General features: G+C 43.7%; 1 protein-coding gene and 1 pseudogene across 2 annotated transcripts in view; both read left to right on the top strand.

The window, feature by feature from the left end:
- The window catches only part of TSNAX (translin associated factor X), a 29460-nt gene extending 10463 nt beyond the window's left edge, over positions 1–18997 (top strand). The window contains exons 4-6 of the mRNA XM_082248850.1: positions 13054–13184; positions 14663–14766; positions 18582–18997. Coding sequence (XP_082104976.1) covers positions 13054–13184; positions 14663–14766; positions 18582–18968 — 622 coding nt within the window. The 3' untranslated portion in view covers positions 18969–18997. The remainder of the gene's footprint in view (positions 1–13053; positions 13185–14662; positions 14767–18581) is intronic.
- On the top strand, positions 187–1286 carry LOC309550184 (lamina-associated polypeptide 2-like; annotated as a pseudogene). Its single transcript has one exon. The product of its transcript is annotated as a lamina-associated polypeptide 2-like (transcript).
- Positions 18998–27900: the final 8903 nt, after the last annotated feature.

Raw genomic sequence — 27900 nt, 5'->3', positions numbered from 1 at the left:
TTGATGTTGTATCCTGTCTTCCAGAGTCCCAGAGCGGTGTTCAGGAAACCTACTGCTTCACCTGTAGGGTTAGGATCTGTTGCCTCAAAGTGTGGTAATTGTGCAGACAGATTACCTAGCTCCCACACAAAACCTTTTTGCTACAAATGCATTTATAAGCTGGCAGGGAGAGAATCATCAGCCCTAATGAAGGACTTCCTAAAAACAGTCCAAGAGGAAATGCTGACAACAATCCAGACTGTCAAATCCTCCCTAGGGAACTCAGGATCCTCAACCTCTCCGGCAGGGGAAGGTACCTCTTCACAGGAGAGCCTTTCTGTTAGACCAGGACAGGCCAGCCAGTCCTTTCCTCAGAGTCTACCTTCAGGATTACAAAGAAATAGACAGGAGGAAGAGGATATAGACCGCTCAGTCTCCCAATCCAACTCAGAGGGAGAAGGAGACAGGGACTCAGAAGAAGCAGAGGAAACAGAACCATCCAGGAAGCTGTTTGGGCTGGATAACATGCAAGGGCTCCTTCAAGCAGTGTATGCCTCTGAAGAAATACCCGACTTGCAAAAAGGGACATCAGCCCAGGACAGGCTCTATAAGGGTCTAGGTAAGACTCCTTCTAGGGTTTTTCCCATCCACCAATCCCTCAAAGGGTTGGTTCTTCAGCAATGGCAGCATCCAGAGACTAAGTTTAAGAAACCAGTGTCATGGAAACGCAGATTCCCTTTGAGGAGGATATTGAAGAGCTGATTAAAAGTCCCAAATTAGATGCACCCTTGGCTCAAGTGACCAAGAAATCTGACCTCTCCTTTGCTGACACAGGCAGTATCAAGGATGTCATGAATAGGAAAGCGGAGTCTCTCCTAAGGAAGGCCTGGGAGTCCAATGCCTCTACCATGGCTCCAGCCTTGGCTGCCTCCTGTGTAGCAAGGAATACCTGCTGTTGGTTGGACAGGTTGAATAAGAACTTACCCCAGGAAAAGACTCAGGATTTACAGGACTCACTGTCCCTGATTGGGAAGGCAGTAGCCTACCTGGCGGATGCAGCTGTAGAGTCGGTAGTAGCCTCTGCTAAGACAGGTGCCCTCTTAAACTCAGCCAGAAGAGCCATCTGGCTGAAAGAATGGGAAGGGGACCTTACCTCAAAGACAAAGCTTTGTGCCTTGCCTTTTGAGGGGTCCTTATTATTTGGATCTGGACTAGACAAGGTCCTAGCCAGGTCCTCGGAAAGGGGGAAGAAATTTCCGGTAAAGAGGAAAGATGTTCCCAGGAAATTTTTTCGAGGCCCCCAGTAACAAAGTCAAAATAGATGGAAAAGGGAACCCAACAAGAGATGGGGGTTCAGGAAGGGAAAACAAAGGAATAGTTTGCTCTTTCCCTCTACCGCAAGTTCAAGAGACAACAAGTGACGCCAGCGTCAAGGTGGGAGGCAGACTGAGCCAATTTCTCACTCAGTGGAAAGAAATTTCAGTCTCCCCATATATCTACACCCTCATTCAAGAAGGCTATCGCCTTCAATTCACTTCAATACCACCCACCACAATTACCTTAACTCAGGTCCCCAAGAAACCTCAAGTCAAAGATGCTTTACTTCAGGGAATTCAAGAACTTGCAGAGCAATTGGTAATAACTCCAGTCCCAGAGGATCAACATCTCCAGGGGTTTTATTTCCATGTGTTTGTGGTCCCAAAAACATCAGGCAAATTCCGCCTAATAATAAACTTAAAGAAACTCAACCGGTTCCTGACGTACAAAAAATTTTCAATGGAAACAATCTATTCAGTACGGAAGAACTTGTTAAAGGATGTCTTCATGAACACCTTAGATCTCAGAGACGCTTATCTGCACGTTCCCATCCACCCAGAACATCAAAAGTTCCTAAGGTTTGCCATAGAGAACGATGGGAAAACGACTCATTGGCAGTTCAGGGCACTACCCTTTGGTCTAGCCGCCAGCCCAAGGATATTTACGAAAGTCCTTGCAGAGGCGGTAGCACACCTACACATGTTAGGGATTGCCCTGATCCCCTACTTGGACGACCTACTGATTTTTGGGAAAACCTAGACACCCATCGGGTGATAAATTTCTTGGAGAGCCTAGGATGGCTCCTCAATCTGAAGAAGTCAGCCTTGGTACCTTCCCAGCTACGGAATTTTCTAGAGTTCCTGGTAGACTCAAAGGCTCAAAAACTATTTCTACCCCAAGAAAAAAGTGACAAAATAGTCACCGCGGTCCAGGCGTTAGAGGACTCCCCATCCTGCTCCAGAAGAGAAGTTCTGAGAGTATTGGGTTTTATGTCAGCCAGTATACCAGCCTTGATTTGGGCACAACTGCACGCAAGGGAACTTCTGTTTTTCCATCTGTCGTCTTGGGACAGAAGAACAGAGTCCTTGGACGAACAGGTCGTCCTCACCCCACAGGTCCGGGAATCCCTGATATGGTGGAAAGAGCAGACCAACCTGGGGAAGGGCAGGCCCTGGGGACAATGGGACCCTGTAGAGATCACCACAGACGCCAGTACCAAGGGCTGGGGTGCTCACTGGAAGGAGCTCAGGCACAGGGGATCTGGGAGTTGGCGACAACTCAAGCTTCCTCCAATTTCAGGGAGTTGAAAGCTGTAGGAGAGGCCTTGAAAGCCTTCAGAGAGAACATCCTCAACAGAGAGGTCCTCATACTTTCAGATAATACTACAACGGTAGTATACCTGAACAGGCAAGGAGGGACCAGATCCAGACCCCTCTTAGATCTAGCTACCACAATCCTAAGCTGGGCCGAGGAAAGAGTGGTCTCCCTAGTAGCAGTCCACATCAAAGGGGAAAACAACCTGCAAGCAGACTTCCTCAGTCGTCATCTTATTCAGGAGGGAGAGTGGGAGTTAGACCCCAGAATTTTTCAAAAGATAATTCAGAGGTTCGGAACACCAGAAATAGATTTGTTTGCCACAGAGCAGAACAAGAAAGTGGAAAAATTCTTCTCCCTTACTCGGACCAGAGGGATGACGGGGTTGGATGCACTGGCCCAACCTTGGCAATTCAGTCTGGCCTACGCCTTCCCCCCTCTGATGTTGATCCCGAGAGTTCTTCAGAAATTGAACCACTCAGGGGACCTCCGGTTGATTCTAATTGCCCCTTGGTGGCAAAGGAGGCCTTGGTTTGCCACTCTGAGGGCCATGGCACTGGTTCCCCCATGGCACCTTCCGGTTTCACAAAACCTGTTATCCCAGGGTCCGGTTTTATGTCCAAACCCGGAATTTTTTCAGTTAGCAGCTTGGCTACTGAAAGCCAACTCTTCATTTCAAAAGGTTGCTCACAGAGAGTGGTAGATACTCTCCTGTTGAGCAAGAAACCTGTTACCAAAAAAATCTACACTAAAGTATGGAAGATGTTTTGTACCTGGGGTAAGCAAAGAGGCTTTGCCTCCCCCTCTACCCCTGTAATCCTAGAGTTTCTACAGGACGGGGTGGATAAGGGTGTGGCCATTAACACCCTTAGGGTGCAAATTGCGGCCCTCTCGGTTTTCCTTGACACCCGTCTGGCGAGAGCCACTAATAAAAAGATTTTTGTTAGCCGGACAAAGAGTTACTCCTTTGTTAAAGGACAGGTTCCCACCTTGGGACCTGACAAGGGTCCTAGAGGCACTATCTAGGCCTCCCTTCGAACCTTTGGGAGAGATTCCCCTCAAAAGGTTGTCCCTTAAGTTCACGTTTTTACTGGCCATCACTTCAGCTAAAAGAGTAGGGGATCTCCAGGCCCTCTATATCAAAGAACCATTTATGACAGTATGCCCGGACAGGATAGTTCTAAGACCAGATCCTCTGTATTTACCGAAAGTGGCATCTCCTTTTCACAGAACACATGAGATTAATCTACCTTCCTTCCTTCTGTGATAACCCAAAGAACAGTAAGGAGGAAAGGTTTCACTGTATTGACGTTAGAAGAGCTCTGCTCATCTATTTAGACAGGACAAGGAACTTCAGAAGGTCAAACCATCTTTTAGTCCTTCACTCTGGACCTAGGAAAGGGTTGCAGGCCTCTAAGCCTTCAATATCCAGATGGATCAGGCAGGCAATTACCATTGCTTATGAGGCATCAGGTGTCCCAGCTCCTGTTAAAATTAAAGCGCATTCTACAAGAGCCCTAGCAACATCTTGGGCCGAGAAGGCAGGAGCATCCTGGGAGCAGATCCGCAAGGCAGCCACTTGGTCCAGCCACGACACCTTCCTGAAACACTACAGGATAGAAGTTTTGTCTCAACAAGACCTAACCTTTGGACGCAAGGTCTTGCAGGCAGCAGTAGTCCCACCCTAAGGTAGGCCGGGGGTAATCTAGTATCCTCTCATGTTTGGGCCGTCCTGGAAGGCGATTAGAGAAAACTTACCGTTAGTTTACCGGTAACGACTTTTCTGAAGAGCCTTCCAGGACGGCCGGCCTACCCGCCCTATCAAAGGGTGCAAACAAGTAAAAAGGAGTAAGTACCTATGGATTGAAATGTTAACACTTCCCTCAAGAAATCTGGTTGTGGAAGATACTTTTTTACAACTGAGGAAGGAGGGAAGGGTGGGGCCTTTTAACTATGTTTTAATTGATTGTGTTTCCGGTAGGAGGAACCTATCATCTCTCATGTTTGGGCCGTCCTGGAAGGCTCTTCAGAAAAGTCGTTACCGGTAAACTAACGGTAAGTTTTTAAACGCATGCAGCTGCAAGATTTTCCTGCATTGAATGTTTGGCAAATCTCATTCACTGCTTTATAAATAACCCAATTGTTTTTTGGACAGTTCACTGGCTGCTGTGCAGGCATAGCAGCAGGGCCTGGGATTCTCAAACACCTCTTTGCTCTGCTGGCTGCGCAATTTAGATGGCATGGTGTGTTGTGTTTTTTTTTTTTTTTTTTTTTTTTTTTTTTCTTACCCCTCTTAAAGTGATATTTAAAGTGGAGTTCCAGCCTCGGGGGTGAATTTTAGATAAAAATACCCCCGGGACAGTCAGGGCTAGTGCATTCCATCATGGATAGCCTCTGTACTGTCCCAGGTCGCACTTACCTTTTAGAAGAAATACTTACCTTTAAAATGTCTTATCCAGCGCTGCCATCTCAGGTGTGGGCAGCTTAAGCCAGCGCGTCCTCTTCTGCCTCCTCTTTGGTGATGTCGGAGTCCCAGAATGCCCTGCACTGGCCCCGCTCGTCATTTCCGGTGCAGGCGTGGCATCCCTCCTATAGCAGGGAATGCCGTGTCTGCACCGGTAGTGACAAGCGGGGCCGGTGCAGGCGCATTGACTCCTGGGAGCGATGACATTCAGCTCCCAGGAGTCATCGCAAGCCGAAAGCGACGGCGCGGGCCGCGCCTGCGGCCACAGAGGGAGGAAGTGGAAGGAAGGTGAGTATATTTTCTTCAAAAACAAGGTAAGTGAGCAAAAAAAAAAAAAAAAAATTTGAGAGCATCCATTTCTTTTTCAGGTGACCCTCAGCAAGCGGATGGCCCAAAATCGATTTTTGAGGCCGGAACTCCGCTTTAAAGGCCATTAAAAAACAAAAAAACAAACAAACCTGTTATACTTACCGCTCCACAAAGCAGCCCCAATACTCCTCTTCTTGGCGCCCCGCCGGCACTCCTGGCCCCTATCTTCTGCCGAGTACCCCTAGAGTAAGCAGCTTGTAATGGGGGCACCCAAGCAAGCTTTCCCCCGAGCTGCTGCTTTACATGTCCATTCACACGCAGAGCTGTGGCTCTGCCTTTCCCCGTCTTTCTCTTTCTCTTTTTCTCTCTCTCTTTTTCTCTCTCTCTCTTTTTCTCTCTCTCTCTTTTTCTCTCTCTCTCTCTCTTTTTCTCTTTCTCTTTTTCTCTTTCCCTTTTTCTTTTTCTCTTTCTCTTTTTCTCTTTCTCTTTTTCTCTTTCTCTTTTTCTCTTTCTCTTTTTCTCTCTCTCTCTTTTTCTCTCTCTCTCTTTTTCTCTCTCTCTCTTTTTCTCTCTCTCTTTTTCTCTTTCTCTTTTTCTCTCTTTTTCTACTCTCTCTACAAGATGGCAAATGGATACTATAAATAATGCCAAAGGTAACACAGCTTTGCAAATACTGTATGTATGGAGAGGAAAACAAAAAAAAACGATACTTTAGTATCACTTTTTAAATTATTTTTATAATCAAAAAAACTCCAATGGCAAGCACGTGGTTTTTAAAATTCTTTAGAACTGGGATCAGCAACAATTGGATCGTGGACAGGTGACTGGTAGATTGGGTCTGGGCTTGCTAAACCACTATTCCAGAGCATCAGAGTGCAATGCAGAGAGACTACTTGTAAAGTTGGGAGCTGTAGTAGGAAACAAGATCCACATAAGCAGATGCCTCCTCTGTAGTGCTGGCTCCTGTTCCATGCAGCGTAATACCAGCTGCACTCCACCTCTTATTCTGGCTAGTGGTGCCAGCAGCAGCAAAGAACATAGCTTCATGTCAGTGTGAAGCAATACACTGGGCATAATAGTATAGAGCTGCTTTCACACTGATGCGCTGCGGCTTACCCACACCGCGTGTGCAGAGTACCTGCGGCTTTCCAGTGGGTTTGCTGCTCTAAGCCATAAACTTCTAATATATCCTGTGGGTTTGGTACACTTTCAGAAAGCTTACCACACCTGCAGGATATACAGTATCTCACACAAGTGAGTATACCCCCTCACATTTTAGTCTAACTTTTCATGTGACAACACTGAAGAAATGACACTTTGCTACTCAAGTAGTGAGTGTACAGCTTGTATAACAGTGTAAATTTGCTGTCCCCTCAAAATAACTCAACACACAGCCATTAATGTCTAAACCGCTGGCAACAAAAGTGAATACACTCAAGTGAAATTGTCCAAATTGGACCCAAAGTGTCAATATTTTGTGTTGCAACCATTATTTTCCAGCACCGTCTTAACCCTCTTGGGCATGGAGTTCACCAGAGCTTCACAGGTTGCCACTGGAGTCCTCTTACACTCCTTTATGACGACATCACGGAGCTGGTGAATGTTAGAGACCTTGCGCTCCCCCACCTTCTGTTTGCGGATGCCCCACAGATGCTCAATAGGGTTAAGGTCTGGAGATATGCTTTGCCAGTCACTCACCTTTACCCTCAGCTTCTTTAGCAAGGCAGTGGACGTCTTAAAGGTGTGTTTGGGGTCATTATGTTGGAATACTGCCCTGCGGCCCAGTCTCCGAAGGGAGGGGATCATGCTCCTGCTTCACTATGTCACAGTACATGTTGGCATTCATGGTTCCCTCAATGAACTGTAGCTCCCCAGTGCCAGCAGCATTTATGCAGCCCCTGACCATGACACTCCCACCACCATGTTTGACTGTAGGCAAGACACATTTGTCTTTGTACTCACCTGGTTGCCACCACACGCGTTTGACACCATCTGAACCAAAAAAGGTTAATCTTGGTCTCATCAGACCACAGGACATGGTTCCAGTAATCATGTTCTTATCTGCTTGTCTTCAGCAAACAGTTTGTGGGCCTTCCTGTGCATCATCTTTAGAAGAGGCTTCCTTCTGGGACGACAGCCATGCAGACCAATTTGATGCAGTGTGTGGCCTAAGCACTGACAGGCTGACCCCCACCCCTCTGCAGCAAAGCTGGCAGCACTCCTACATCTATTTCCCAAAGACCACTCAACTTCTTTGGTTGACCATGGTGAGGCCTGTTCTGAGTGGAACCTGTCCTGTTACACCACTGTGTGGTCTTGACCACCGTGCTGCAGCTCAGTTTCAGGGTCTTGGCAATCTTCTATTGCCTAGGCCATCTTTATGTAGAGCAACAATTCTTTTTTTTTTTCATATCCTCAGAGTTCTTTGATATGAGGTGCTATGTTGAACTTCCAGTGACCGGTATGAGAGTGAGAGAGAGAACACCAAAATTAACACACCTGCTCCCCATTTACACCTGAGACCTTGAAACACTAACATGTCACATGACACTGGGGAGAGAAAATTGATAATTGGGCCCAATTTGGACATTTTCACTTAGGGGTGTACTCACCTTTGTTTCCAGTGGTTTAGACATTATTGGCTGTGTTGTTATTTTAAACGGACAGAAAATTTACACCTTTATACAAGCTGTATACTCACTACTTTACAGTGTAGCAAAGTGTCATTTCTTCAGTGTTACTTTTGTGAGATACTGTATTAGTCTATGGCAAAGCGCAGCTAACCCAGGAATGTTGCAAATGCACTGAGCTGCGCCCACGGTGCAGATACATAGCAGCATATCAGTGTGAAAGCAGCGTTTTAGGGGGCTCAAAACAGTAAGGGTTAATTTTAGGGCTGCACGATATTGGAAAAAAGTACATTGCGATATTTTTTTTTCCAACGATATATATTGCGATATTGAGAGGAAATCTTGGAAGTATTGCAGCAGCGCAGCCTTCTTCTGATTGTAATTGCAGATTGCACCATACAGCCAGGGCAGGCCAGAGTTAATGTTATTGTAGGGATTGACAGTGACAGTCAGTGTGGATTAGGCACAGTCGGGACTCAGTGGTGGCAGGAGGTAGAAGAACACAGCCTGACATGACATCCGTCCAGTCCCACACGTACTGACTCGACTCTTCACTCTGAACTGTTACAATACAAGCTTGTTTCCAGTTCTTCAGTGTGCTGAGAGCCGCTGATTGGTTACAGGGAGGAGCTGAGCTCCTCACTCTAGGATCATATTACCATCCACTAGAGAACTAGGCTTGCTGCAGGCAGGCAGACTGAATGTGTGGGACGGATGTCGGGCGACTTCTCCCTGCCTAATGCCTATGCCTTACATCGTATCTTCGGTGATGTGACTATCGCCCACAGCACGATAGTCGATATCACATTGACTATCGTTCAGCCCTAGTTAATTTACATGTGAAGTTTAGGGGATAATAAAACTCCATAGTTAAGATGTGTTTTTTATCACACCTTCCCGAACCACATCCCCTTTAGCTGCAGTGGACAGGGGTGTACACATGCAGCAGCCACAGCAGGAGTTATACACCCTGCCATTGTTGGTTGGTGTAGCACCTGCCATCCATGACCCATTTGAGGGAATGAGGCCATGCTGCAAGTGCCCTGTAGCCTTGTGAGTACAGCAAACAAGGGGTTTAAAGCAGGCAGCGTTTTGTTGCTTTCTCACCACCTGCTTTAACCCCTTGGACTCCGCAGAAGCATGCAGTCATGCCCCTATTTTGCTTGAATGGGTTGTGATTGGCAGGTGGTAGCACCCACCAAAAGCAACAGGGGGCTTAATTCCTGCTGCAGCATGTGCACACCTTTTGACTGCTGTCTCAGCAGCTAAAGGGGGTAGTGATTGGCTGCAGTAAAACCGTGACTCAACCACAGGCTTTCACCACCACCCAACTTTGTGTGAATGAACACTAAGGGTGTGGCTGGCGAATGCAACTATAAGGGGTCATTCACAAGTTCAGCAGTCACTGCTGCTTCCCTGAAAAGCGATCCAAATGTGTTGACAGGTGGTGAGGAGGTGATATGTTTCCCCCTCATCACCTGATTAAAACCCATGATTGTCGTGCAATACACACAATTGCGACACAGTAGTACGGCAATTAGAGGTTTAAATCAGGTGTGAAGAGGTGACCCTTTGCCCGGTGATCTTTGATTTCTCCCATGTTGTACAGGTAGATCTCCACCACTTTAAGGTTGCCTACCCCTGCTTTAGAATTTAAAAAGACAATTATTGGATTCTAGTGATCTTCTATGACATCAAACCAGCAAGACGTCTCTCCTCTTGCCAGCAATCTGAACCAGCAGTGGAGCCATTCTAGTAATGTAAGCGCAAGCCTCTCCTTGGTGATTCTGCTGTTGGTGACACATCACCCATGTGACATTGACCTTGGAGGAAGAGGCTGTACTAATCTTTACATTTTCCACATTTACAGTGCTGCGTTAACTATACTTTTTTTTTTTTTTTCTAAAACTCCATGTTTGGCTCTTTATAAACACACTGTATTTAAATACAGATTGCCAGAAACTGTAAAATGATTAGAAAATAGTTACTCAGAAAAAGGGAAAACTGACAAATTCCCCTGGTGAACAAACCCATTAAACATTCTGTTTTTAAAAGGAATTTTAAAAAATAAGCCATAAAATTAAAATTGTTTATCAAAAAGTACTGTGCTCTGCTTTTTGACCCAAAGGGGTTTATTTACTAAAGGCAAACCCACTGTGCATTTCCAAGTGCACTTGGAAGTGCAGTCGCTGTGGATCTGAGAGGGACATGCAAGGAAAGAAGCACGTTTGGATGATAGAAATTAGCAGAGCTTCCCCCTCATTTCAGATCTTCCCTCTCAGATCTACAGCGACTGCAAGTAAGAAACCAAAAGTAATGGACATATGTGGTACTAGCAAGGGGCAAAGGAAATCCAGAGTGTAAGGTAAAACAGGATAAAGTCCATAACATGGTATGGACTAAGAAGAATGGAAAGCAATAAAGAGAAATTTTTTACCTTGCACTCTGGATTTCCTTCGCCACTTGCTGGTCCCACATATGTCCATTACTTTTGGTTTCTTACTTTTCCATGACCACGGAGTGCTCTATTCACATGTCAAGCCTCAACACTTATTATTATTATTATTAATCTATGGCCGTCACATTTGGATTCCTTTTTTTAGATAGATCCCCTTTGGCTTTGTCCATTGTTGGTGTCTCTTTGGGTGCCAATTTCCTCTACTTTCCCATTCAAGTCACCTTTTTCCACTGTACCACTTCCTATTTTATTGGTTGTTGATCCTATGTCCCAATCCCTACCCACTAGAATTTACCTTTCTTGTGGTTGGCCCAGGTTCTTCATATATCTATATTTACATGCAAGCAGCAATATTCCAATACTTATATATTACTTATTCTACTTTCTTTACAGACAACGCCTGTAGCTGCTGTATGCATACTTTTTTTTTTTTTTTTTTTTTTACCCCATTTTTGTTGGGGACCTTCCATTTTTTTGGAGTTGGCTTGGATTATGCTCCGGACTGCTGTTGGTCATGCTCCCGGGTTGGATACTAAATTTTTCAGCTACCTTCCATCCTCAACACTATTTTTCAAACTCTAAGCTGATTTGTAAGTCATTATACATCCCCCTTTTTTTTTTTTTTTCCCCCTTATTTTTGGGATAATTTTGACATTTCACAGATACTCATACACACTTTTTTGCAGACCTATGGACCTATGACCTGCATCCGCTCCTGAGGAAGTGCATTTAACACACAAAACACGTCAAGCTTTTACTGATGCAGCCATACTACTATTATATGCTCTACTTTGATTCAGCCCCGGTTCACATTTGTGCGATTGCGGAGATCGCATGTAATTCGGAGCTCACTGCTCCTAAATATACATGCGATTTAATGTGCGGTGCGAATTTCAGCCATACACTTTGTACGGCTTAATTCACACCACATCCGCACTAAACTCGCACATGAGGCTTTTTTTTAATCGCAGCAGAATCGGATCGCATAGTGGTTCACACTAGTGCGATCCGATTCTGTGCGAACTTGCAGATCGCACTGCAATATGCGACCGCAACTGGGGGTGTTGTTAACTGTTAATTGACACCCCCTGCGTATCGCATATGGCAGTGTGAACTGCCAGAGGTGCGGATGTGATGCGGGATCATGCTGCATATTCGCAGCGTTCCCGCATCGCACAAATGTGAACCGGCACATAATGAATGCTATGGTGCCATTGTTTGGAATTCTGTATTGCTTTTCACTTGTTTATGTATTATATAAATTGGCTCATCTTTACAATTTACATTTTTTTTTCTTCTGTAAGATGCCAAGTTTATTTTTGTTTTCATCTAATTATCAATAAATGTTATTGTAATACACCATTTCATTAGCTGCTAGCCCTTGCTTCATTCAAAGTCCCAACCTCTTTCTCTCGTTTAAAGCGGAGTTCCGGGCACAGAAATGATTTTTTGCTGAACATACCCCCGGGACAGTCAGGGCTAGCACATTCCACAATGGCTAGCCTCTGATCTGTCCCGGTTCGCACTTACCTTTTAGAAGAAATACTTACTTAGAAAATTTCTTCCACAGCGTTTCCATCTCTGTTGTGGGCAGCTGAAGCCGGTGCGGTCCTCTTCTCTGTCTTCTTCCGCATCTTCGTGTCCCAGAATGCACTGCACCGGCCCCTCTCGTCACTTCCGGTGCGGCGCCGCATTCCTAAACAGCTTCTGGGCATGCCCAGAAGCTGTTTAGCAGGGGAATGCGGCGGCGCCCGGAAATGACGAGCGGGGCCGGTGCCGTCGCATTGATTCCTGGGAGCTATGACGTTTAGCTCCCAGGAATCATCGCGAGGCAGGAAGTGATGGGGTGAGCCGCGGCTCCGAGGGAGGAAGCAGTCAGAGGTGAGTATTTACGATCTTCAATAAAAAGGTGAGTAAACAAAAAAAAATAAAAATAACTATCCAATTCCTTTTCAGGTGAGCTCTACCTAGCGGAGGGGCACAAAAAAAAAATTGTTTTTGTGCCCGGAACTCCGCTTTAAGTATATTTTAAAACAAAGTGCACTTATCTTTTTTGCTTTCTAAAGCCTGGTACACACTGATAGTGTTTTTTTTTTTTTGTGCAACCCTGTGGGACAGAGCGGCTGTACTAACCATGTGAGACTAGTTCAGCAATCTCTTCCGCTCCCCCGCCAGAACGCTCCGATCATCGCTTTCTGCCATTGGCTGAGAGCTCTTATCGGGAGTCGTCAGATGCTGTTTTTCCAGCATGCATGTCCGAAAGGCGGACATACACGCGGGCCAAATGCCAACTGCCAACTGTTTGTTTTAGGTTTTTTAACTGCCGTTGTCTCCTCACATTTGGCTTGTGTGTATGGGGCTTTACCCTGACCTAACACAACTTCTGCAGATGCATACTTGCCTCGATCCAATGGGCGCTTTGAAGACCAAGGACAAAAAAGTCTAGATGGCTGTAATGTGCAGGCCAGGACAGCAAAGACTTGCTTTATTTTTACTCCATATGATGTGTTTGATAGGTTGGTTAAAAATAGAGTTTGAGGACTTTTTATCAAACATTCTCCCTTTTTTGTTTTTATTCATAGTGAACCTAACCAAGATGATGTTCTGGTTGAAGCAAACAAAAAACTAGATGGTGTACGAGAAAAAATTAAACAGGTGGCCCTGGAGCTTGTGGATGAAGATGTATATCAGTACTACAGAGCAATTACATCTGGTAACTGTCATTGTATGCAAAATATAGTGCCAAAAACCTAACAAACTAATAGCATCTTCTAAAAGATACCTGGACCTACCTGTTGTTGAGATTAAATGACTATCATGAACCCATACACTTTCCAAATCCAGCACACACATCCTGTTATTTTTAACTCAAAGTGATTGTAAACCCTTACATATACCCAGTGAAGTGAATGGCCTCGGATGATACACAGAGACATATTGGGACAAGTACACACTATAGAAGGATATGCTTTGTATATTTTTCATGTCTGAGGTTTACAACCACTTTAAAGTAGTATTAACCTTCAGAGTTTTAACCCATTGAACATAATCAAATAAACATTAAAAGTTGCAGGTAAAAGCACAAAAAACTCAAGTATTTTAGCTACTCCAGCAACAATCGACTTCTTAGCTTGGCCTCCTCTCTCCTAGCACATCATTCTTCTCTTATAGGAGTGTCTATTTTCGGTCTGTGCTGGGCCAGTTCCTTCTCTCAACTACCTTGATGATAACCTTTTATTAAACTGTTGGACTAGGAACAAGAGGGAACACTATAGAGTTTCACTTGAGTGATCACTCTGATTCTGTGGGTGCTGCTGACATTGCTTTAAAGTATTTGGTATTAATATTATTATACAGGATTTATATAGCTCCAACAGTTTACGCAGCACCTTACAATATAAAGGGGACAGTACAATTATAATACAGTTCAATACAGGAATAGGAGAGCCCTCTTAGAGGTGGTTACAATCTAAAGGGAGGGGGAGGTGGTACAAAAGTTAATAGCTGCAAGGGAATGATCTGATGGTGGTGACTTAAATACCATTCTAAGGGCCAGCCATACACAGTTCAAATCTCAGCCGGTTCAGCAAGAACTTGCTGAGATTTGAACCAGTAATGGGTAGGCTAAATGTACCAAGTTGATCGACCATTGGGTACAACCAGCCTGCCACATTCTCTTGAGATTATCGCTAGCAGCTGTCTTCTCTTAGCGGGGACAGCATCCCCCGCTGGGACAAGACAATGGCCCTGCAGGAGGGACTCCCGCATCAACACTGTCTGGCTGTGTTGATGGGGGAATCGAGCAAATTTCTTTCCTGCAATCTGTGGTTGCAGGAAAGAAATTAACTTTGTGTATGTCCGGCCTTAGGTGGAGCTGGAGTAAGCTTCCCTGAATAAATGAGTTTTCAAGTATCACCTAAAGGTGGACAGGGTAGGAGCTGACTGGACATACTAGGGCAGGGAGTTCCAGAGGATGGGAGCGGCTCTGGAGAAGTCCTGGACGTAATTGTGAGAGGAGATTACAAGGCAGCTAGAGAGCAGGAGATCTTGGGAGGAGCAGAGAGGGCAGTTTGGGCAATCAAATAGAAGTGAAATTACATAGCATTATTTTTTTTTTTAGTAGTGCACACATACACTATATTAATGTGTAATGCTTCCATACAGCTAAAGTGCTTAATCTTTCCTATGTAGGTCTTCAGGAATATGTTGAAGCCGTCACCTTTCAACATTTTATTACAAACCGAACTCTTTTAAGCCTTGAGAATATTAACAGACAACTAATATTTGATGATAATGTAAGTATTCATTTTTTACATTTTTCTTTACCCTTTTTTTTACATGTTTTAGCAGTGATATACATTTTATTGTGTTTCTTTGATTCACAGTTGAAAGTAGCATACCGTAAAACTAAAGGCAAAACCTTTTCCTTATTTTAGATGGTGTATGAGAGGATTATATCCAGTCAGCTTTTTTCCCATCTGTTCTCAATTTGGGAGATTTCCCTTTACTTCCTGTCCCAAAGTCACAACAGTAAGAAATCCCTGAAAATTTGAAACCATACCTAGTGCCCCCATTTGAAGATTTTTATTATATTCCTTTTCTGGTGACAACTGAAAATATTTAATTTTCTTGTTCTTTTTCTCTCAGTGATAAGTCACCAGGACACATAGAGGGGATAAATATACCTAATGGGGCACAGGCAGCAATAATAACCTGACTGGGGCACTAATCCCTCTCCACCCTATTCAAAACTAAAAACTATTTTTTCTTTTGATTATACTTTAATATAAATCCCTTCCTGATCAAGCTTGGTTTGTATTTGTGATATGTCTGGTGTATTGATAAATGCTTTACATAAAGTATTACTAAACCCACAACGGTAAAATCAGTCTGTATATGCAGGAAAGCATGCTTGTTAAACTCACTGTGGAACCTAAGGGGTTAATCCTGCACATTGTGTAAAAAGGCTGTTTGATCCTGTCTTCTCTGATCCTCTACTCCTCCCACTGTCCCCAGTCTTCTCACTTTGGTGTGAATTGCTATAGAGTTTAGGGAGGGTGAGCGTGATCGGCGCAGGGCCAATCAGCACTGCCCATACAGAGGATCGGGGTCATGCAGCCTCATAGGACAGTCGGAGGAGAATCAAAACTCCTCCCACAAGCTTTACCTGACACCTATAGAAGTCACAAGGCTGCTATGTACTGCTAATGAGAAAGTATTAAGCAGTTTATATTCACTAAAATAATTGTATTTCCATGTTCTGTGTACTGTGGGAGACCATATATGGTGAATGCAGGATCCTGGGTTTAGTAACACTTTAACACACTTGACGATACAGTTGGTTGTATGATGGGATACATTTTTAAATGAAAACTGGAAAGACTGATGCTGGATTGTTATATTGTGTTTAGCATTTTACTTATTTTTACTGATGTAATTCATCTGTCTTGTCAACTTTTGGAGAACTAGTATAAACTGCTAGGAACTGACAAGTTAGTTTGCATTTGTTATTTTGGCATAGACTGACTTTTTTTAAATAGACCTTTATTACCTTTCCCTATAAAAACATTTGCTGCAATAGCACATGTGCACAGACTATGGACAATACACTATTTATTTACATATTTGTAAAGAAGTATGGCTAAAGCTTTTTTGGTCATACTTTTCCTATGGATCATAGGAGAGCAGTTCATTCTGTACTCCTGTGACCCATTTTCAGCCAACAGCAGACTAACGTTCACTGTTGTCTGACGTCACTCAGCCAGTCCATGCAGTGGATTGATCCTGACTTTACAGTCAGGATCCACACAGATGCTTGGGCCAGCAGTTGGGTTAGCCTCTCGGCAAGCCACTGGGAGACTGAGCCAGTTGATCCTGCCCCCTCTATAGCACAGTGCTCCAGTGAGCACTAGAGGGGCAGAGCAGAGAGCTGGTGACAGGCACCACTCTCTGCTCAAAACAGAGGGGAGAACTGATCGCTAAGTTTTCATTGCAGAGGTGGCGGGGGGCAGATGCAGGATTTATATAGTGCCAACAGTTTGCGCAGCGCTTTACAACATGAGGGCAGACAATACAGTTACAATACAATTCAATACAGGAGGATTCAGAGGGCCCTGCTCGTTAGAGCTTACAATCTAGAAGGGAGGGTCAAGTGAAACAAAAAGCAATAACTGTGGGGAATGAGCTGATGGAGAAAAAAAATAAAAATTTGTTAGGTGTGGGTAGGATAAGCTTCTCTGAAGAGGAGGGTTTTCGGGGATCGTCTAAAAGCTAAGAGAGTAGGAGATAATCAAACAGATTGGGGTAAGGAGTTCCATAGGATTGGAGACGCTCTGGAAAAGTCCTGGAGGCGAGCATGGGAGGAGGTGAAGAGGGAACTAGAGAGCAGGAGGTCTTGAGAGGAACGAAGAGAATGATTTGGTTGGTATTTTGAGACTAGGCTAGTGATGTAGCTGGGGCTAAGCTGTGGATGGCTTTGTAAGTTGTTAGTGTTTTTTGAATTTTGAAGTAGGAGCTTTGTTGTGTTATTGGTTAGAAAGGAGCATATTTTGGAGATGTTGCGGAGGTTTAGGCGGCAGGATTTAGACAGTGATTGGATGTGGGGCTTGAAGGAGAATTTGGTGTCCAGGACAACACCTAGGACCTTGGCATGTAGGGAAGGGCTGATAGTTGTGCCATCGATTTTGACCGAAAGATCAGGGGAAGAGGCAAAGTTCGGTTTTGGATAGATTGAGTTTGAGGAAGTGGCGTGACATCCAGACTGATATATCTGCTAGTAAATTAGTGATACATTAGGAGACTGAGGGAGTGAGCTGAGGGGCAGAGAAATGGATTTGGGTGTCGTCAGCATAGAGATGGTATTCAAAGCCATGGGAGGAGCCATCAGCTGACCCAGGGAGGAGGTGTAAATTGAAAATAGGAGAGGTCCAAGAACAGAACCTTGGGGGACCCCAACAGAGAAAAGCAAATGAGAGGAGGAAGTAGAATTGTAAGTAACGCTAAAGGTGTGGTTTGATAGGTAGGAAGAGAACCAGCGAAGAGTATAGTCACGGAGACCAAAGGCGTGGAGTTTTTTGAGGAGGGAGGGGGTGGTCAACCATATCAGAGGCAGCTGAAAGGTCCAGGAGTAGGAATACAGAATAGTGTCCATTGGTTTTGGCCATCAGTAGATCATTTGTTAGTTTTAGAAGAGCAGTTTCTGTGTAGTTTTGAGGACGAAATCCATACTGAAGGGGATCAAGAAGGCTATTCTCGGCAAGGTGGTCACTTAGTCGGTTGTAGACCAGACGTTCAAGGAGTTTGGATAAAAAGGGCAGCAATATCAGACTGATGCTGCACCCACCTAAGTGCTCATAATTTGTAAACTTTTTTTTTGGAAACGCATACTTCTAACAAGCAGCAAAAACTTTAAACAAGTTGGCAATCCCCTCCCTAGCTGCTTGTACTATGAAGTAATTCATTCTCAAATCACAGAAAATACTCGTGCGTTTGTCAAACTGCGACCCTTCAGCTATTGCGGAACTACAAGTCCGATCATGCCTCTATCTTTGGAAACCATGCTTGTAACTGTCAGCCTTGCAATGCCTTATGTGACTTGTAGATCCGCAACAGCTGAAGGGCTGCAGTTTGACTCCCCTTCCCTGAAGTCTGGTTTCAGCTGGCTTCTAAGAGCTTAGAAACACCTGCTGTATTTACATTAGCTTGGCAGGTCAAGATCTGCACTCAGAAAAAAGCTGAAATTTCTGTGTCTCTATTGTGAACTTTGAAAAACAATTTCTCCACAGTGCCTGTAGCTACAGAGGTGTTTTACAGTGCTTTTACTGCTTGTTCAAAATATGCAAATACTTGGGTTCCATAGTCTGAGTATGGGTTTGCTTTAAAGCATAGTTTTTTTTTTTTTTTTTTTTTTTTTTTTTTGCTATTGTGCAATTATATTATTTTGACAATTTTTTAGAAGTGCAACTTTTGCATTGTTCCTGTGCCTTTTTAAACCGAGACGGAGCTCTTGGGTTTCAATATCCCTGTATGGTATTGCTTGGATGTGCATGTAGAGACGATAAATATTAATGAGCTTTACTGTCTAAATATTAAATTCTCTTGCTATTTTCAGATCAATGTTTCTTCAAATGATAAAGACCCAACCAGACAAAATATATTAAGCCTTCAGATAACTCATGTGGATTATTTGCTTGGAGTAGCTGACCTTACTGGAGAGCTGATGCGTTTGTGCATAAGTAGCGTTGGAAATGGTGATATCAATACCCCTTTTGAACTGACTCAGTTCTTGCGTGAAATTTTTGATGGATTTGCTTACATTGGTAACACTGGTCCATATGAGATTTCAAGAAAGTTGTATACCTTAAAACAGAGCCTGGGGAAAGTGGAAAATGCCTGTTACATGTTAAAAGTGAGAGGCTCAGAAATTCCAAAACACATGCTTGCTGATCTGTTTGTATCCAAATCCGAACTCCATGAACATGATGATGGCATGTCTTAAACACCATAATGTTGACCCTTTATTAGGTTCAGCTGCAAGTTTACTAATTCAACAGTTATTTTGTAATTCTTGTTTTCTTGTTTAAGATTTTACATTTGCATTTGTGCACTCATTTTGAGTATAATTTTAATGTTTGTGCATCTGATTATTGTATGTTACAACATTGACTCCTAAAACTGATATGTTTGGACTGATCTTTGTGCCAAGTAATACAAGGCACCCAGACATACTAATATATCTTACCTATGGTTAAAAGTGCCTCCTTTCACAAAAGAACCCAATTAAATGCATGCGCTTTGTATGCAAACCTCTGCTCTAAAGCTAACCTGCACTGAACGAAATATGTAGGTTGCTTTTCCCCTTTTTCTTTAAAATGTGGTTTTCCTGGCCGCCTTTGCTACTTTGTAAAAGATGAAAGTGCCAATCCACCCAAGTATGTCCTGTGTATTCGTTGTAATAAAAGTGTCACCTTTTTACAAACGCTGCCTGTGAACTTAAATGTACCATCAGAATACACACAGCTAGAACTATTAGTACACCTACAGGTCCAGCACTTCTTCTCCTATTAAAGCTGAACTCCAGGTATTAGAATTATCCAATAGAAAGACCGCACTCCTACCGTATTTAACAAAGCAAAAAAAAAATATTCTCTTTACTTTGCATTGGTATGGAGAAATTGTAACCTAATCCACAGGGTTTCCTTTGGAAATCTCCATAGCTGGGGGAAAAAAACAAAACCACAGATTCCTTCATCCACGCAAAGGAGGTCAATAAAAGAATCCCCTACTGGGACATTGTATTCTTACAGTAACACCTGCAGCTGTCAAAAAAATACTGGTCAGTGGCTGCTGCTGATCATCTAAACATTTTCCCACAGGTCCCTTCCACAGAAGTTGATGAAATTATTGACTCCTGCTAAGTGGGGGAGGCCACAAGCTGTTAGAAATTCAGCTGGTCCATGTTTGACCGGTTGAATTTCCATCCGTGTTTGGCTAACTTAAAGTCCCATTCACATGGGGAGGACGGTTTTGATCAGCAGGGGATCTGTGAGCTGATCAGAGCAGAGGACTGATGACAGGTCTGAGTCCTCTCGGATTCTGCAGAGCGGACACCTAGCTAGCCTGTCTGTGGGCAGCTGGGAGTAAACGGACTCTGCTATTTACACCCTACTGCTCTCCTATCTGATCTGCCTAAACAGAGGGGGACCGAATCCCCTTCTGTGGTGTTTTTTTTTTTTTTTTTTTTTTTTTTTTTTTAGTGGATCCGATTGGAAGTAGGTGGATAAAATGGACATGGTCCATAGAGGTGAATTGACCATCTGTTCAGATCTGCCTGAAGAAAACGACAGGTGTGCCTGATTTGATCCGCCATGTATAAGGCGCCTGAAATCATGGTCTGAGATCGTGGAAGATTGCTTCCACAAGGGTAAGGAATTTTACCCAACAAACTAAATTGATAAGGGAAAGAGGTAGGTTCAGTCACAGCTTCCCCTGGTAGGGTTAGGTGAGCAGCGACTTTGCTGTACTGCTGCCCTGCTTAGTGCGGTTGGTGTAGGAGTCAGCCTGATTGGCGAAGCACAGAGCAGTGCTGGGCTAAACCCTGCGAGCACCCTCCGCTTTTATGCAGATAGTGGTGACGTCACCACTGTTACAGGGAGGCATTCACTCAGAACATAGGTGCAGGATGCAGTGATCGGTTAAATAGACAGGAAATAGGTGATATCTGACTGTCAGAAGGCAATGTATTCAGCTAGTTTGGGGAATTGACGGACCACAGGAAAAAAAAGAAAAGGACATTTGTTAAAGTTGTTGGTACACGTTTATAATTAAATGGTTATGCCTGGAGTTAAGCTGTAACAATATTTACTGTTTTGTCAGCAACCTAGAACAAGCCTGCAGCAAGCTGGGTCTGAGTGAAGTCACAACCCTAGATCTGCATGACGACCAATCATTCAGCATTTTCAAACAGATGTCAGAAATGGCAGGCTGCATATTTCTATTAATACAGGTTTCCTTTAAGCGGAGTTGAAAGTTTGGCATCTCCCTCCTCTCCCATTGGCCTCCCACAATGCAAAGGAATGGAGAAAAGTTTTATTTTTTGTAGTGCTAATGCTAATTTTGTAGTGCTAATGCAGAGAGGTCTGTCGATCAGGATGCCTTTAAGAGTGACTTCGGGCAACAACTAATTAAGGTCTACTAACTTCTAATGCTGTCTAGGAAAATTACAGCTAAAACGAAGATCCTTTACCTTAATCGTATTTTCATGTATTCTTTGCTTTTCTGCAACTTGTACATACACTGCTGAATTTCAGTTTCTTGTCTCTTGATTCTGTAATGTGCAATTCTTTTTTCCCCTGTTTTTGTGTTCGAGACGGGTAAGAGCCTATATGGGGTGGGACTGGGTATCAGTGGCGGCCCGTCCATTAGGGGAGCAGGAGCACCGCCCCCTCCCATCCATGCATCCGGCTCCCTAATCTACATGCAGTGCGCCTGATGCAACGATTCCGATAGGGGATTTTTTTTTTTTTTTTTTTTGGAAGCACGTGAGCCCACCCAGTTGTATGGCAATAGCAAATAAATATTCGCTATTGTTACACTGATTCTCCTCCCAGCTAATCAGGAAAAGGGTTGTGAGACCCCTTTTCCGATTGGCCAAAAGGAGAAGCAATCTTACTGACCAGGAAGAGGAAGGAGACATATGGCTGGAGGAGAAGCTCAGCCATCCACCACTCCCCAGCTTGGACAGGAGGAAGGAGGAGGTATGGAGGCAGGCCCATTCAGGGGGATGGTGGTTTTGTTGTTTTGCCTGCCTGCTGGCTGTCCTTCCATCCGTCAGGGGAAGGAGGGGGGATGTGTTGGTTTGCGCCCCCCCCCCCCCCCCCGAATTACCGAGCACCAGCCGCCGCTGCTGGGTATATACAATTTTCACATGACTCAACAAATTTTTTTTTCTAGAATACCACATTACAGGCCAGATTCAAAGCCTAACTGAACCTTTAGTATTGCTGCAATACAGTCTGTTGCATATACAGTAATACATATTGGGCTTATTTAATAACTGCAAAGTTTTTCAGCTTGGATTAGGGGTGTGCTGGCAGCACATGGAGTTGGACTACTGCACTTTTACATGAAGCAGAGGGCTAGTTGTCCAGTGGTCTGATAACCCCTCCAAACATTAATCAACAGCGTTCTCACTTCCCAAGCAGCACTGTTGATTTTAGCAACATTCGGCAAGGGCATGTCAGGATACGGCTTTGTGTGAGAGAGGGGCCTGACTATCCTATACCAGCATAGGGTTTTTAACTGTTGCTGTAAAAAAAATCCCAATATTTATTCCTGTATATGCAGCCTAATAACATTAAAATAATACATATGAAGGGTTACAGTAGGCGTAAGAAGTGCGGTCATATAAGACCCTACTAATATGGCAGGTAGGCTGTGTATCCTGTATTAATGGTCTTTTTATTGAAGTTCAACCTTGGAGAATAGGTTTAAGTAACAAAATAAGCAGAATAAAGGCATGCTGATCGTCGGGCCCAATGCACAAACGGATGCACCCTTTTTGACAAACTCTCAAGAAATCGGGTGATATTTCTTCAGTGATCACCCTGGGACCAAGTGGTGCTCAGAGTTCCCAAGGCTTATTTTATCTTTTTATTTTTTTATATTTTTTTTTTCTTGCAAAAAGTGCATCAAATAGGACTACAGTTTCCTTTTTACTTTGCATATTCATAATCAACCCTTTGTGTTTTTCTTGTAGTTCTGCAATAATAAAAATACAGGTTTTTACTGTTTTTCTTAAATTAAAGCCAACCAGCCCCTTCCAGTTAATGGAGTATTGGGTTTTTTTGTTTTTCTTCTGTGTTTGTGTCTAGAGTACTGATATAATAAACAGTGCGTGTTTATTCATGTGTGTTTTTTTTTTTTTTTGTGACTTTTGTAAAATCTGTAAAACTTAAGAGATGTATACAGGCAGTCCTCGAACAAGATAGGGTCTGTAGGTTTGTTCTTAAGTTGAATTTGTTTGTAAGTCGGTACAGGTACATTTTTTTTTTTAAGTGTAGCTCCAGCCAAAATAATAGTTTTTAAGTTTTATGCATATAGCATAGGGAAGGGTTAACACCCCTGTACCATTCATTTTGCTGTCTGTAACACTTTTCTGAAGATTTCACCTCACTTTCTGTCCCCATGACAATTGGATTTTGAAAATTTTGGGTTGTTGTGGAAACAAGAATTGATGATAAAGCTTCAGTGGAGACACCTTTTTCCCCTGAGAACTCTTACAGGAGTGAATTTCCCTTCCTAGGGGTAGATTTCTCTTCACTTCCTGTTGTCTCCCTCCATTTGTAAGTAGGAGTCGTTTGTAAGTTGGATGTTTGTAACCCAGGGACCGCCTGTAGTGGTTTTGTACATATTTTATTTCTTTAAGTCGGGGATCTCCAGATTTTCTTAACAATGGGCCAGTTTATTGTCCTTCAGACTTTGAAGGTGCATAACTGCGGCCATTGGGAGTAGAAAATCCCTTGGCGTCAATAGGAATAAAGAATGTCCCATTATTGGTACTGGTAGAGGAATATTTCTCAATTGTTTAAATACTGCACCATCATTGGTGTAATTGGGAGGAATAGTGCCCAATTGTTCGTATCAGGAGAAGGAATAGTGCCCCATTGTTGGGGTCAGTGTTAGGAATAGTGCCCTACTGTTGGTATCAGTGACAGGAGTTATGCCCCGGTGTTGAGGTAGAAGGAATAGTGCCCCAAGGGCCTAATCAAGACAAGCAAAGGGCCACATCTGGCCTCCGGGCCTGTAGTTTGGAGACCACTGCTTTTATCACAATTTGGAAAAAAAAAACAAATTTTAAGAAGGGTAAATATGCAATATTTCATATCTTCTTACATGTGGTATATTCAGAGTTAAAGTGGCTGTAAACCAGTTTCATGAAATTTGAGCTGTTATCAGCATGATAACTTCTAACAAATTCTCCAACTTAGGAGATAAATGCAGCTGAAAATTTGTGTTGGGGATGGTGCTATAAATAGATTAGCAGAGAGCTGGTCTATTCACAGTGCAGCTCTACAAGTATCTTCATTCTGTCTACAGAGAGGGGCAAAAAGTATTTGATCCCCTGCTGATTTTGTACTTTTGCCCACTGACAAAGAAATTATCAGTCTATAATTTTAATGGTAGGTTTATTTTAAGTGAGAGAAAAAAGAATACCAAAATAATCCTGAAAAACAAATTTCAAAAAAGTTATAAATTTAATTAGAATTTTAATGAGTGAAATAGGTATTTGACCCCTTCATAAAGCATGACTTCATACTTAGTGGCAAAACTCTTGTTGGCAATCACAGAGGTCAGACCTTTCTTGTAGTTGGCCACCAGGTTTTCACACATCTCAGGAGGGATTTGGTCCTACACCTCTTTGCAGATCCTCTCCAAGTCATTAAGGTTTCAAATCTTCAGCTCCCTCCACATATTTTCTATGGAATTAAGGTCTGGAGACTGGCTAGGCCACTCCAGGACCTTAATGTGCTGCTTCTTGAGCCACTCCTTGGCCATGTGTTTTGGGGTCATTGTCATGCTGGAATACCCATTTTCAATGCCCTGGCTGAGGGAAGGAGGTTTTCACCCAAGATTTGACGGTACAAGGCCCTGTCCCATCATCCCTTTGATGCAGTGAAATTGTCCTGTCCCCTTAGCAGAAAAACACCCCCAAAGCATGATGTTTCCAACTCCATGTTTGATGGTGGGGATGGTGTTCCTATGGGTCATAAGCAACATTCCTCCTCCTCCAAACACAATGAGTTGAGTTGATGCCAAATCAATTTTGGTCTCATCTGACCACAAGACTGTCACCCAGTTCTCCTCTGATCAGATGTTTATTAGTAAACTGCAGACAGGCCTATGCATGTGTTTTTTGAGCAAGGGGGACCTTGTGGGTGCTGCAGAATTTTAGTCCTTTACGGTGTAGTGTGTTTCCAATTGTTTTATCGATGACTGTGGTCGAAGCTGCCTCGAGATCATTGACAAGATTCTCCCGTGTAGTTCTGGGCTGATTCCTTACTGTTCTCATGATCATTGAAACTTCACAAGGTGAGATCTTGCATGGAGCCCCAGACTGAGGGAGATTTTTTGTTTCTTTCATTTGTGACTAATCGCACCAGCTGTTGCCACCCTCTCGTCGAGTTGCTTGGCAAAGGTCTTGTAGCCCATTCCAGCCGTGTGTGGGTCTACAATCTTGTCCCTGACAGCCTTGGGACAGCTCTTTGGTCTTGGCCATGGTGGAGAGATTGGAATCTGATTGCTTCTGTGGACAGGTGTCTTTTATACAGGTAATAAACTGAGATTAGGAGCACTCCCTTTAAAGCGGAGTTCCAGCCTTTTCTGTGTTTATTAAAAGTCAGCAGCTACAAAAAGTGTAGCTGCTGACTTTTAATAAACACACACTCACCTGTGCCACCGCCCAGCGATGCGGCCGCCTGAAGCCTCGATCCTCTCCCTCTGGTCTCGGCGGCGCCAGGATTACTGGTGTGGGCACCCGGCTGTGACAGCTTGCGGCTTCACAGCGGGGTACGCACTGCACATGCAGGAGTTGCGCTGCGTGTCTTGATTGGCTGGCAAACTTCTGGGACCTCTGACATGTCCCAGAAGATTGCAGGGAGGGAGGGGGAGAGGAGAACTTCCGCTCAGGGCGCTCCGAGCGCAAGTAGGAGCGGGTACCTGTCAAAACTAGGTATCAGCTCCCCCCCCCAAAAAAAATGGCATGTCAGGGGGTTAGATCTACCTAAAGCAGAAGTTCCACTTTTGGGTGGAACTCCGCTTTAAGAGAGTGCTCCTAATCTCAGCTGGTTACCTGTATAGAAGACACCTGCGAGCTAGAAATCTTGCTAATTGATAGGGGATCAAATATTTATTTCACTCATTAAATTGCAAATCAATGTATAGCTTTTTTAAATGTGTTTTTCTGGATATTTTTGTTCTGTCTCACTGTTAAAAATAAACCTGCAATTAAAATTATATACTGATCATGTCAGTGGGAAAATCAGCCAGTAGGGGATCAAATACTTTTTTCACTTCACTGTATGTGGAGGGGAGGGGTGTGTGCCTTTCCTGCAATCAGCTGCCACACAGTGTATGCCAGGACTCCATTCCCACAGCTGAAACAGGAAGAATAAATTGCAACACGATGCTGACATTCTAAAGAATATAGCAAGCTGAAGACAGCAGACATATAGGTAGAACTTATGGAGGGAGATTTGTTTCATCCGTGTGTATCATCTGAGGCTGTTCATGTCACTGGGTATATGAGGGTTTACATCCACTTTAATGTGAAACTATTGGAAAAAAAACAAATGACATACAGTAGGATGCAGTCTATCACTGGCATTAACACAGTAATGTCTGTTTTTTTTTTTACTTTAATTTGTTTTTGTAACATTGTATTACCTGTTGACCCAACCAGTACATCTGTTTTCTAATTCCTTTAAAAGACCAACCCGTGCAGCAAAACTGGCAGTTACAGGGGTTCAGATAAATCATATAACACTGCTAGGGTGCTTACAACAGTCAACTTTGACCACTGTGGAAGAAGAGAATTGCTGTAGTAGTACTACAGTGATTAAGGCTGTCTTCCAGGGGGGTTGCCCACTCAACATGGGTGCCATTCACAAAACGCCTTGTCTTTTTTCAATGAATGCAAGTTGCTTTTAGACTGGACAAGATCGAGTTCATGATATCACCTCCCTGCCTCTGCACCTTGCCCAATCATAAAGTGCTTTGCATTCATTGGGAAATTGTGAAGCATTCTCTGAAGAGGCAGAGCAGCCGCCTGGCACAGGAACTGGCATTAGAAATCTCATAAAAGCAAGCCTCTGCATTTGACTAGAGTGCATTTTCGTAGGGTTTTGAACACTATGTATCCCAGGAGGCAGTGGTGAATGTGGTTCTAAAGCCAAAATGTTGTTTTTACCTTAAAACATTCCCTGCATAAGGTAAAAAAGCATTTTAGAGAGTGCTGTCCTCCCCGACCTCCCTTAATACTTACCTTGATCTACCAAGCACTGGGAATGGCTGATTTTCTCTTCTCTTCCTCCTCACTCAGGGACTTGGGCAGCAGTGGGAGCCATCAGCTCCTGCTCTTGACAATCGAATGCTGTGAGGAGGAATTTATAAACAAATTGTTGTTTAATTTTAAAACCCCTTTGTAAGAGATCTGATTTAGGGGGCTTCCGAGAGAGCATACCTTTTTTCTTTTTTAATGGGAGGCCAGAGGAGATTGAAAGAGATGTGGGCAGACATGCTGAATGCTTTCCCACTAATATTCTGTATTATCTAGCTGTAGTGTAAATATTCTGCAAATCCAGCGACCCTGGGCACTTACCAAATAATACAGGTTTCTTTATGATCCCTTGGGAGCTCATGTATCCACCAAAAAGTACATCACAAGTCATAGACAAACTCGAAAAATTTTGCAGAGTGCATAAAGATGGAGAACCTTTGCCACATGTACTGTATCAGCTGAAGGAACTCCTGACCCTAAAAATGCTAAAGCCTTTAGGGGAGGCAATAGCTGTGCATAGGCAGGGTGGAGGGCAACAAAGTCTTATTCTCCTGCATTTCAACAACATAAGAGGCTACGAACTATGCAACTAAACCAGAAAGACCAGGAAAACTACCTGGGTCAGAGTAATAGCAGACTGGTTGGTTTACCTGAGGATGCCTTGGGTCCCAATTCAGTCTGGTTCCTGGAGAACCTTCTGCTTGACCCTGTTAGCCGGGATAGCTTTTCTGAGGCCTTCGCAATTGAGAGTGCCCATAGAATCCCACTTAAAAAGCCTTTTTAGGGAGCTCTGCCTTATACACCTGAACTTTAAGGAGTTGAGGGAGAAAGGTGAGCGCTGGAGCATGTTGGATATAGAGTCGATCAGAGAATT

The sequence above is a fragment of the Pelophylax lessonae genome, assembly GCF_965119305.1.
Source record: "Pelophylax lessonae genome assembly, chromosome: 3".
Lineage (NCBI taxonomy): Eukaryota > Metazoa > Chordata > Amphibia > Anura > Ranidae > Pelophylax > Pelophylax lessonae.
The sequence above is the reverse complement of the archived record's forward strand: the minus strand, read 5'-3'. Positions and strand labels throughout refer to the sequence as shown.